The sequence below is a fragment of the Aotus nancymaae genome, unplaced genomic scaffold (genome assembly GCF_030222135.1).
Source record: "Aotus nancymaae isolate 86718 unplaced genomic scaffold, 86718_ANA_hifiasm-v0.15.2.pri h1tg000003l, whole genome shotgun sequence".
In the NCBI taxonomy this organism is placed as follows: domain Eukaryota; kingdom Metazoa; phylum Chordata; class Mammalia; order Primates; family Aotidae; genus Aotus; species Aotus nancymaae.
Window position 1 is genome coordinate 66,083,547 of NW_026988414.1, and position 13,474 is coordinate 66,097,020.

A 13,474-nucleotide genomic window follows, 5' to 3' on the forward strand; every position below is an offset into this window, starting at 1 on the left:
AAGTTTGCAGACAGCCTTTTAATTAGTGCTCACAATTTCATTTATGTTTGCTTTCTCTTTTTTTCATTCATATTCTGTTAATTAAGTGAGCTGCCTCTAATCTTCCCCTGCCAGTAGCATCATGTAGCCACCTAATTAAATTAATTGGGGAAGATGTTTTAAGTATGTAATTAAATCAATTAATATAATTTATGCCTGGCTTAACTGTACAGTGGAAAAACAGCTGAAGTTTGACTAGATGAATCCACTACAGCTTCCTGTCACTGATCAATGCTCTTCTTGATTTTTAGCATCTGGCAGCCAACTGGAATCGCATCAGGACCTCCAGGAGGACTATTATCCATATCCCATCATTAGGTATAACACTTTTGCCTGCAAATCTATCAGCAACCTCTATTACCCACCACATTATGGCTCCTTGATTGAGTTCAAGGAAGGCCCCTTGTTTTATTCAAATTGGTCTCGGCAGGAAAATGTTCTCGACATGATGAGAGTAATAACACAGGGCCCTCGCTCGAAACGGCGTTTAATTTGGGGATTAAGCAAATAAAGTCATTATGTGGGGGCTGCTATTCAGTGGAGAGGTGATTTGCTGTAATTCGCTTTCATCTGTATGAAATGAACTAAAAAGTTGTATTTTTCCCCCTGAAATAACAGATAATGTTTTCGATCTTCTTTAATGATAGAAGAACACAGGCTTGTATGTATCATTGCTGTTACGCCAATAAGCCAGGATATTGCTTGTACACTGTTTTTAATCAAATGTGCAGTCAAAATGATAAGCTACATTCTCTGAAATTATTTAGTTCTAATTACGAGCAGATGGGATGCTTTATTTGCACCTAGGGCGCCTGAGCAAAAGGAAATGCTGTGTGAACAAGAATAATTAAGAAGTTGAATAGTGTTTTTTGTGCTTAAATAATCTGCAGTTTCATGTTAATTAGCACTAATGTAATTATTTAATTACATTTATGAATTGGGAAACTTAAAAGCTGTTGTCTGAAACACACTGGTAAAATAGGTATGCCAAAATGACATTGGGAATTTCAGAAATTTGCATTGGAGTTTCTTTCTAAGACATGAGCTGCTGTCAACATGTTTGGGATTTGTTTGCTTATTTTGTTTTGTTTTGTTTTACATCTAACTAGTGTATTAAATTTCCTTGGTGAGGTCACATTTCCTAAGCTAACTTGGTAGAGTTTTGACAAACAGCACAACACATTGAATCTCCATGTTACATTCACATAGCTCTTTGTTAAAGTCGTTTACATAGAGCAATGCATTAAGTGATCTATTGTAATAGAATTCTGGATTGTAGTGTATTCATGTTCATATGTGAGTATAACCAGTTTGTGTACTTATGTGTAGTATAGAAACATAACACATTTAAACAGTAATATGAAAAGAAAAAACTTTTAAATTACTATATAAATATAATTATTTTAAAATTAGTATAATATCAGTAGTAACAAAATAAGGCAATGTTTTCTAGATTCCAGAATACTTAGATGTAAGTACTTACAGAAAGTTAAGAAAATATTTGCACTGCACAGAGACTTTTAGTTTTGGTCTTCTTCATGGTTCATGAAAGAAAGTTGTTTCTTCTTAAGATCTAAGTAAGGTAAGACAGATCTGAATTCTAAGTTAGGCTTTTATTTTGGTGAGACTGCTTTTACACACAAAATTAGTTCACACACAGAAATTGCACTTGTAATTGATTGCAACTGAAGAGGCTAATTGCAGACCCAATTAGTTGACTTGAGTCCTTCGAATAAGGTGCAAAGAGCCTTTGCTTCTGCAGCTAATTGTAGACCTGACCTGATATTATATGGGAAATTTTGTTTTGCTTTCTCTGTTTTATTCAAAATGAGAGCCAGAAACAGGGCCCCCACTTTGCAAAGTTGCTTAGCACAAAGGCATGACAGACACATACTTCTTTACTCCTACACTCCCACCTCTGACCCTCCTAAAAATTTCCATGCAGTCTGCTCAGCAGAGAAGCTTGATACAAAGGAGTCTCCGAAGAAGTAAAAATTTAAAAGTAATCATTAGGTAAACTGGGTAATAAAAAAAATTGAGTGAAAGTGTCTTAAAATTTCAAAGGGGAATATAAATTAAGTGGGAGTTCCCAGCACTTTGGGAGGATTGCTTGAGGCCAGGAGTTCAAGACCAGCCTGAACAACATAGTGAAACCCTGTCTCTTTTTTTTTTTTTTTTTTTTGAGACGAAGTCTTGCTCTGTTGCCCAGGCTGGAGTGCAGTCGTGTGATCTTGGCTCACTGCAACCTCTGCCTCCCAGGTTCAAGCAATTCTCCTGCCTCAGCCTCTGAGTAGCTGGGATTACAGGCACCTACCACCATGCCTGGCTAATTTTCGTATTTTTAGTAGAGATGGGGTTTCACCATGTTGGCCAAGCCAGACTGGTCTCAAACTCCTGGCCTCATGATCCGCCCACCTTAGTCTCCCAAAGTGCTAGGATTAGAGACATGAGCCACCACACCTGGCCCAGACCCTGTCTCTTTAAAAATATTTCAAGGCCGGGCATGGTGGCTCATGCCTGTAATCTCAGCACTTTGGGAGGCTGAGGTGGGTGGATCATGAGGTCAGAAGTTCAAGGCAAGCCTGGCCAAGATAGTGAAATTCTGTCTCTACTAAAAATATAAAAATTAGCTGGGCACAGTGACAGGCACCTGTAATCCCAGCTACTTGGAAGGCTGAGGCAGGAGAATTGCTTGAACCTGGGCGACAGAGGTTGCAGTGAGCCAAATCAAGCCATTGCACTCCAGCCTGGGCAATAGAGGGAAACTCCGTTTAAAAAGTAATAATATTTCAAAAATTAGCCAGGCATGGTGGCACAGGCCTGTATTCCTTCTCCTGGGAAGGCTAAGGTGGGAAGATCACTTGAGCCCAGGAGTTTGAGATTACAGTGAGCTATGATCATCCCACTGCATTCCAGCCTGGGTGACAGTGAGACACTGTCTCTAAAAAAAATAAAATAAATTAAGTTGGAGAATAATCTGGTCAAAGAAGCTATAAATAGAAAACATTATTTTAAATATGATATTAAAACTAATTTTCTTCTAGATTACTCATATTCAGGTTAAATAAACGCATAATAAACATGAAGGTCTTCCCTAATGTAGCAATTTTTGTTTGTTAACAACATGCTACTCCTTTTAAAGAAAAACTGCCAATTATGTAATTTCTAAGAGATAAGAACAAGCTCAGATATTTTTCTCAATTGAGCATTTCTCAATTGCAGTTTCAAAAGAGAACAGTACTTTAGATCATATACTATTTGATTCTACAATCTGTGCTTTGGATTTTATAAAAATGGCTTGTGGACTTTAAATTAAGTAACAACAAGCTGTCATCTCCTACCTGTTCCACAGACAGAATTCTCAAACTATGTATATATTTTTAAAGATATAGGGTACCCTTTTTTGTGTACCACATCCCTGGGAGTCCTTAAAGAAGATTTCAGCTAGATGCCACAAACTTCTTTGTCTTGTGTACCAGAGACTTACCTATACAATTCATAAAAATAGAAGTGGATAGGCGGGGCATGGTGGCTCACACCTGTAATCCCAACACTTTGGGAGACCAAGGTGGGTGGATCATGAGGTTAAGAGATTGAGACTATCCCGGCCAAGATGGTGAAACCCTGTCTCTATTAAAAATACAAAACTTAGCTAGGCATGGTGGCACGTACCTGTAGTCCAAGCTACTCGAGAGGCTAAGGCAGGAGAACTGCTTGAACCCTGGAGGCAGAGGTTGCAGTGAGCCAATATCATGCCACTGCACTCCAGCCTGGTGACAGAGCAAGACTCCATTTAAAAAAAAAAAAAAAAAAAAATTGAAGTGGATAAAAGTGAAACAAATTTTTTTCTCTAAATATACTGCAAGAAAACGAATCTATTTAGTCTAGTAATTTCATTTCCAGAGTTGAGACAGATTCTCTAGTCAAAATCAGCTGGTAGGATTGTCTGGTTCAGGTAAGCATTTAACACAAGTAGCAGCCTTGTCCTCTTTTTCTCTTTCCATAGGAAATTTGCTGTAGAATTAGCTCTACAAATAATTACACCATGCCACTAGCCAATTGGGGCTGCACTAACTTGTTTGAACCCTTCAAATGAAAGTTAAGTAGCTGATAACTGCATAATATATTGTAGTTGTAAGCGGTCTGTTATTTATGCAGTTTTGCACACATGGGAATAATTGCCTTTTCCAAACTGGTGATCACAGAAAGGATGACCTTGCAGTAATGTTTTTGACCACAAAATATTTATAAACTATTTTAAAATCTACGGCTTGATAATATGAATGGTAAGACAGTTAAACATTGTGGAGTAACCTCTTTGAAAAGAGGACTTATGAAACTTGATTGATTGTTATATATTTCAGGTAGCATTCTTAGATATAACAAAATTTTTAGCTATTTTTAACCCACAAGAAAAGTGGAATGCTGCTGTCAAAAAAACCTGATTTGCCTTGTAATTTTATAAGATGATACAGAAACATTTTTCAGAGTTTATAGGCTGATCTCTTAATTGGATATTACATATTTTATCATCTTTATTAATGAAATATAATTATAACAAAGTAATCTACAGTAGTTCTTAACAGGAATAAAATATTAGGATCTATTTTAAACAAAATCTATCAATCAAATGAGAAAGAACCTCAAGAATCCTAATTCTTCTAGAAAAACCAAATGTCTAAATAAAACCTACAGACTAATTTTGCTCCCAGTTTCTTTGGCCAAGTTATTTCCTCCACTTTTAATTTAACCCCTGTGCTGCTTTGTTGTAGCACATCACTTGGTACTATGTGTAAACTCAGTTGCTTTTTAAAATATATTGGCATCAAATGAGATGTATTTTAAGGATATAGGGATCTGCTGCTGTGACCAGTATATGAAGCCGCTGCCAGCCAGTTAAACCCCCAGGGATGAGTTTCCACTCTCACTTCTCCTCCTTTTTTAAAGTAAAACGAGAGATACTGAGGTGGGATTTGTTTTTCTTTTCTCCATGTAATCTTTTTTATTTCATTGCCAATTGATTTGATGACTAAAAATATATTTAGTTCAGTTTCATATTTTGCCTCTGTGCCCTATTTCAGCAAATTATTCTTGGGGTTAAAACAAGTAGTGGTCTTCAAATGCTTCATTTCATAAAAATTGTGGATCTTGTTATCGTGAAGTTCATGAAATAACAGCATTATTCAGCTCATCTGTACTTTCACAGAAGCCTAAAAGGTTAAGGAAACTTACTTTTGTGTGCAACTGACCATACGCTGAACTGAAAGTCCCAAATGCTTATGAGACACTTGCTTCCTAACTCCATGCTCTTCCACCAAAAGATAAAAGCTTGAGCTCACCTTCATTTGTGAACAGGAACAGAGTGGAGGATGGCAGCCAAGAGCATTAGATCTGCAATCACACTTGTACTGTGCCTCCACGCACATTGGCACCTTTCTACTTTCTCTACTATGAGCTAGAGTCACCTGATACCCAGTTCAATGCTGCTTTCTACTTTTGACAACTCAAAGACAAGATAGACTGTGTTCCTTCCACCTCAGGCTAGAAAATCTAGACTTCCAATAAAATCTTTTCAGTCTTCAACATACATTTTTGGCAAGTAGTATAGAATCCATAGTTCAGTTATGTTGTTGCTATACTAGATCCTTGGTATAGATGTACTGCCAAGACTTTCCAAACAGCGTTTCCCAGAAATATCCAGATTTTTCAGGATCAGGAACAAAGTACACTTAAACTTTAAAAATGTTTTATAGCCCAAATTAACACATATTTGTATTCACCCACGTAATCAAAATGTTTATGCTGGTTAAATCAGAGTTTGTCCCATGATCTTGTAATATGAAATTACCCAATTGGTCTTGAGCTATATGATGTTGTACCATGAAATACAGAAACAGCATTGAACTGGGTATCAGGTGACTCCAGCTCATAGGCTTTTCATGAGATCTATTAATATTGGGATATGCTGTAAGAAGAATTTTGCGTATACCAAGATAAAACTATGAAAGATAGGCTGGGCGCGGTGGCTCACGCCTGTAATCCCAACACTTTGAGAGGCCAAGGCGGGCAGATCATGAGGTCAGGAGATCGAGACCATCCTGCTAACACAGTGAAACCCCATCTCCACTAAAAATACAAAAAAGTAGCCGGGCGTGGTGGCACGTGCCTGTAGTCACAGCTACTTGGGAGGCTGAGGCTGGAGAATCACTTGAACCTGGGAGGCGGAGGTTGCAGTGAGCCAAGATCATGCCACTGCACTCCAGCCTCGGTGACAGAGTGAGACTTCATCTCAAAAAAATAAAAATAAATTTAAAAATATATATATGAAAGATAAAATCCTTTATTCTCACAAAAAATATTAAAAGGCTTTGTTCAGTGATTCTCAGGACCCCTTTATACCTATGATTATTAAAGACTCTAAAGAACATTGGTTGAAGTGGGTTATATCTATCTTTTTTTTTTTTTTTTTTTTTTTAGAGAGACAGAGTTTCGCTCTCGTTACCCAGGCTGGAGTGCAATGGCGCGATCTCGGCTCACCGCAACCTCCGCCTCCTGGGTTCAGGCAATTCTCCTGCCTCAGCTTCCTGAGTAGCTGGGATTACAGGCACGCGCCACCATGCCCAGCTAATTTTTTTGTATTAGTAGAGACGGGGTTTCACAATGTTGACCAGGATGGTCTCGATCTCTTGACCTCGTGATCCACCCGCCTCGGCCTCCCAAAGTGCTGGGATTACAGGCTTGAGCCACCGCGCCCGGCCATCTGTCATTATTAACTGTATTAGTAACTTTAAAAATATTTATTAACTTTTTAAAAATAATAGCCCACTACCAACACTAACCTAAATAACATATTTTTGAAACATAATTATTTTCTAAAACAAAAAAAATATAGAAGAGTAGGATTGTCTGACAGGTCTAAAAAATTAATAGAACATGGTTGGATTCTCATGTCTCCTTCTGTATTCAATCAGTCGTAATATGTTGTTTTGATTGAAGCACATGAAGAAAATCCAGCCATACACAGATAAGTGTTTGGAAAATGGAAGAATATTTTGTATATTTTATAGCCTTTTCAGATAATTTTGTATATTCTTCTTTGACTTTATAGTAAACTCAACAGTGGTAATTCTAAGTGATAGTTGCAATGTGGATTCTACAGTCATATTAATAAACGTTTTGTCTTTTGTAACTTGTGAGAGAACGATTGAAAAAGGCAAAGAACATCTTAGTATAATTTTGAAAATAGTTTTGACCTTGCAGACCCCCTGAAAGGTTCTCAGCATCCCCCAGGGTCCCCAGATCACAATTTGAGAATCACTGGCGATATGATTTGGTTCTGTGTCCCTACCCAAATCTCATCTTGAGTTGTAATCCTCATGTGTTGGAGGAGAAGCCTGGTGGGAGATGATTGGATCACACGGCAGGTTTCCTCCTTGCTTTTTTTGTGATGGTGAGTGAGTTCTCACAAGAGCCGATGGTTTTAAAGTGTGGCACTTTGCCCCTCGCTCACTGTCTCTCTCCCGCCACCATGTGCAGAAGGCCTTTGTTTCCCCTTCACCTTCCACCGTGATTGTAAGCCTTCTGAAGCCTTCCTAGCCATGTGGAACTGTGAGTCACTTAAACCTTTTTTCTTCATGAATTACCCAGTCTCAGGTAGTTCTTTATAGCAGTGTGAAAATGGACTCATACAACTGGCTTTAGTTGCGTGCAGTGCTATGCTTATCACTGACATAAGTTTAAACAAGGGAACTTCCTTACTTTTTTGAAGGGGAATCCATTTGGCCCATTTGGTTTGAGGATGTTTTCGAAACTCAAATGTATTTCTATGTTTTCTACATCCTTATAACAAAATTCCCTAATCCCCTTCAAGAGCCCCAAAAAACAACTGTCAGTTTTATTTTAATCTAACTGGCAATGGATATACTATATAAATAACCCAGATAGAGTTGTCTCTTGCCATCTTTTGGGATCCCACCATCTAGTGTCCTGTGCTTTCACACTTGCATAAGTAATTAAAACCTGGCTACAACCACAGTGTCTAGATCACAGTTCTTTATTACGACAAGATGCTGATGTGCAATCATTTGTGAGTATATAATGTGTCCTCTTATTTTTCTACCATTAGAATACCAAAATTTTTTTATGAATTGGAGCAATTCCAGATTATCTCTGTATCAATGTCACTGTTCCTCAGCTTGCATCCAATGTGCTTTCTTGAGTAGAAGAGAAAGGGATGGAGTAAGCTTGAGTATGCCGCGGGGAGGATGTGATGCATTGAACATCACTGAACATGAGTTTCAAAATGAGGAAAAGGTTGAGAACGACTGCTCCAGATCATCAAACTGAGGCAGGAATGACTACCATCCCCGGCTAGGGTGATCAGATGAACAACCACTACTTGGTAATCAGGAGTCTATTGTTAACCTCTTCTCTGCCTTGAGTACCAGTGTAAGCAATAGGACTTGGGAGACCAAAGAAACTAGGAGTCAACCACAGGGTAGGAAGCTGATATTCAAGAACATGTGGTCTGCTGCAACAACAGGGGCCTGTCACAGAGGCATGCACCAGTGTCAAGGGGGCTTAGTCACTCAGCGTGGCCTTGCTCATGTTCTTGGGTTTCTGTGGCTACTATGAAAGAAAAGCCAATCCCAGCAGGGCTAGATTGCTGGATGCAAAGAGGCAATTAGTATCGTCTGATAGATGTTCATGCAGAAAGGGACTGGGAAACTTAGTGAAGGTAGAAGTGAGGAGGAGAAATGATTGCCAGTAACCCTTGATGAGCAACCTTGGTTCAATGGAGGACCAGAAGTAGTAATTGAATAACTTCAGAGAGGCAACTCTCAGGTAACCTTCTTTGATGTAGAGACAATAATATTTCACAACTACTTATGTGAGAAAAGATGGAACTCTCTATCAAACTAGGAGTATTTTGCAGGAAATGAGAATGGCCATAAGAAAAGAGGCTGTGTTCCTTTCTATAGTGATGAGGAAGAGAGAGTGCCTCTTTCTGCTAGTGTTGTATTATTCTGTGCTAATGAGGACCTTGAAAAAGCTACACATCCCACTTATTTTTTGAATTCCCCAGAAGTTCTCCAGCTCAGAGAACCCAGTTTTAGAAAAGTTTAAAGAAGGGGGCGGTGATGAGAACACACAGGAGAAAGGGCTAAGAATTTAAAGACAGGCCAGGCATGGTGGTTCACCCCTGTAGTACCAGCGCTTTGGGAGGCTAAGGTGGGTGGATCACTTTAGCCCAGGAATTTGAGATCATTCTGGGCAACATGGTGAAACACTGTCTTTACAAAAATTACAAAAGTTAGCCAGGTGTGGGTGGTATGTACCAGTAGTTTCATCTACATGGGAGGCTGATGTGAGAGGATCACTTGAGCCCAGGAGGTTGAGGCTGCAGTGAGCTGAGATCACACCAGTGCATTCCAGCCTGGGCAACAAAGTGAGACCCTGTAAAAAAAAAAAAAAAAAAAAGTTTTTGAGTAGGGGCTTCATACATGTTTCATTCATTATTCAACTGGAGATTTCACGAGTATCTGCTGTAACATAGCTAATAGTCTGGTTACAGGAGCTAGAGTGATGCAGGTGAAAGAAGAGATGGACAATAAAGTAAGCAAGCCAAGAAGTGTGTAATGACAAAATGAGAAACAGATGGTGAAGAAAGGGTGCAAGAGAACAGTGAAGGGAGACTAAGAACTTTAGAAAAGGGTGGTCAGCCATATCCCCATGATGAGTAGGACCTTATTGCCTCAGTAGAGACCTAGCAACTCTTCTCTTCTGCGTCCCTCTCCCACTTTTAAGGACTCTGACAATTACATCTGGCCCAGCCAGATAATCTGGGATAATCTCCTTTTTTTAAGGTCTGTTTATAGCAACCTTAATTCCATTTGCAACTTGATTTCTCCTTTGTAACCTAATATATATTACCTAATATATTCACTGGTTATGGATATTAGAACTTGGACATTTTTGGCTGGGCATAGTGGCTCACACCTGTAATCCCAGCACTTTGGGAGGCTGAGGCAGGCAGTGAAACCCTGTCTCTACTAAAAACACACACAAAAAAAAAATTAGCCAGGCATGGTGGTACATGCCTGTAGTCCCAGCTACTCAGGAGGCTGAGGCAGGAGAATTGCTTGAACTAAGGAGGCAGAGGTTGCAGTGAGCCAAGATCGCACCCTTGCACTTCAGCCTGAGTGAGTCTTGTCTTTTATACAACTAAATTTCTCACAAGAGCTAATATGTAGTATCTGAACTATATAATAATTTGTAGGTTTATGTGACCATGGACAAGAGACAACACACGTACCTTGAGTTTCCTTATCTATAATATGACAGGACTGAGGTTGATGATCTCTCAGAACTCCTTCAGTGTTCCCAATCAGACCCTGGAAGAAACCATGTCATTGTATATTATAGTCCAGAGCATAATATTTCCTTGTCATGAGACATGTCTACTGAACTCCCCCAAACCACATCCTTGTTGATAATTTCCTGGTTAAGTCACTGTTATAGTTAATATATGCTACCAGCATTGATGAAATCTTTTCACCTGTCAACACATGCACTTTATAGATGTACAAAACAAAACAAGCCTGACTTAAAAACATACTCACTTTGGGAGGCCGAGGCGGGTGGATCACAAGGTCAAGAGATCGAGACCATCCTGGTCAACATGGTGAAATCCCGTCTCTACTAAAAATACAAAAAATTAGCTGGGCATGGTGGCACGCGCCTGTAATCCCAGCTACTCAGGAGGCTGAGGCAGGAGAATTGCCTGAACCCAGGAGGCGGAGGTTGCGGTGAGCCGAGATCGCGCCATTGCACTCCAGCCTGGGTAACAAGAGCGAAACTCCGTCTCAAAAAAAAAAAAAAAAAAACGTACTCACTTCCAACTTCTGATCTGCTGATGTCATTTTACATTGCATTGTATCTTGTCCATGTAGAATGGTGGCTGTTACTTATCACAGAGTTTGTTGTTGTTGTTGTTATATGTTTTGGAAACACCCATACCTTGTAACATTAAAATACCTTGTTTATACAGCACTTTACAGCTTACAAGATGTTTTCATATCTGTAACTGCATATGATTCTCTATAACAATGTTCCAAGATTAGCATACACTTCTTTAAAATGAGTGTGTTCTATGTAAACATTTTATATGCGTTCTTGATCTGTGGTAACAGAGGTCCCAAGTAATTTGTTGGAAAACTGACCTCAAGCATTGGAATGGAGCACAGACTTACTCACTCACATGCTGCACATGCAGCAGCAAAGTGATCAGACATCCTTTATATTTTAAATTGGACATCATCTTAATGAGACATACTGCCTTTTATCTTTACTTTTGAAAGGAAATGCAGTCATAGAATGCTCTCAGGCACTTTTCTTAATCACACTTTATTCTTTAGGCATTTTCCTGCCTTTTTGTAGTCTTGCTATATAAGTTATCCACAATACATCTTTCTAAACATTTATTTGAATATAGATAAAATTATACATATGCAAAATTCCAAGTTACAATATTGTAGTCACACATAAAGACATCATTGGAGTTGTAACTGCCTATATTAGCTTTTATATGTGGAATTGTTCTCTAAGTTCTTTGAGAGATTCATAATTTTTCAAAAATACTCAAATAGCTCATTTGTCCTTCTGCCTCTCTCTTTAATTCTTAAGTCCAGATGCAAAGCAAAGAGAGACTTTTAGATGATTGTAAAGACATTTAATTTCCAGACGTTGTCTAGTGTTTAAACACTGACATCAAAGCAAAGAGCTAATTATCAAAGTTCATTTGGTCTGAAGCCCCATTGCCTAAATTACTATAGTTTTCCTTATGCTGAAAAGGAAATGTGTGTCACATCTTGAAGATGTAGTGTATAAAATCACTTTATCTAGAGCAGTTTAACTTGAAACATGTGTTTGGGCTCACTAACCACAAGGAGGCATTGAAGCATCTCTTCAAAATGTAAAAAGCAATTTTATAAAGCAAAAAAAAAGTTGCACCTACAGGTGCTGAATTTCGTATAAGCAATTATACCTGCTTGTGAGTATGCATGCTTTTTATGTTTTGATTCACTTTTTAAATGACCTGAAATATCAGCAGAAAGTGTTTTTGCTGTTGTTTGTGAGAGATTTTTGGACAATAGTAATCTGTATGTGTTTACCCTTCTGCTGCGTTGCCAGTGAAAACAAAGGCAAACTGCAGGACTTTTATTAGTACTGCAAACTAACTGCATTAGCCCTTCTTGCCCTTTGAAGGTGAAAAGTTCTTTTGACTATCAGCAGATGTTGATTTCTTTAGTATTTGAATTATTTAAATACATATTTCTGACAGCAAGGGATTTATCTGAAATCTGTGTGTCACTTTAGAATGATTTTGGAGCATATCTTCAAAATACCACATAGGAAGCTCCCTTTAAGAAGCCAAAACAATATTTTTTTAACCTGAGCATCATTTTCTTACACATCCGTTTAAACATTGATATTGCATGTCAGAAATTTTCTCCATGTTTTATCATCTTGATTCTTAGCAGCCTTGATGGTATTGAAAAATGTGAACCTCTCTGTTGCCAAGTATGTTGCTTAGCACATCTTCCAGAATAATGTTTAATTCCCCCAAGAAACAAGGACCTCATTCTTCGGGATTGGATTGTTTCTGTAAGATGCTTCAGAGAAAATTTTTTCCTAGAAATGTGGACTGTGACATTTTGAAATTCTCTTGTGCCATTTTGCTATATTGACTTGCTCTTTCTGGGTTTTGACACCTTGTTTGCTTTTTAGGGTATTCCCAGCCTGTGAGAGAACGTATTGCTGATTTCAACATACAGCAGAACATGCAGCTGGGGAGGCTGTGTGACATCTTAGGTACAGTAAATAGTTGTACACAAATGACTTAGGAATGTTTATCAGTGGATGTTGATAGAATGTGTTTTTGTTTGTTTTGTTTTTGCTTATTTTTTTCCTCTACAAGGAAAAAGCTCAGATTTTAAATTGACTTACAGGACAATTAAATGTTTTATTTTAAAAAACAGATTTGTAGTAAAGTCAACTTGAATTAAAAAATGACATTTTAACCAAGTTACTTGGGCAGTTTTCTAGATTCTCTTTGCTGCAGGTTTGGATCAGCATTTCTCTCCTGTAGACCAAAATCTTCCTTATTTACTGAATCTTGCAGTGAATGAAGTCAAAATTTCACAATTGTGTCAGTCTTGTCCCTTATAGTATCTGGGAAAGGAGTGAAAGGTGGTATCAGAAATGAAGCACTGTGTTTTCATAAGAGGAAAAAGGGGAAAATGAAGATAGATTTTTAAAAGAAGCTTTTATATAAATATAGAGCATCATGTTATTTGAAAATGTGAAGTGCCTTATGGAGGAAATTTTTAGAAAAACAGACCTTGATTGAGTCATGTATACATCTTTGTTCAAG

The 13,474-nt window shown here is 38.2% G+C and overlaps 1 protein-coding gene across 1 annotated transcript in view; it reads left to right on the plus strand.

Moving 5' to 3' along the window:
• Nucleotides 1-13,474, plus strand: part of IQCH (IQ motif containing H) — a 280,207-nt gene that overhangs the window by 155,353 nt on the left and 111,380 nt on the right. Inside the window, exons 9-10 of the mRNA XM_064381963.1 lie at nt 291-357; nt 12,829-12,912. Coding sequence (XP_064238033.1) covers nt 291-357; nt 12,829-12,912 — 151 coding nt within the window. The remainder of the gene's footprint in view (nt 1-290; nt 358-12,828; nt 12,913-13,474) is intronic.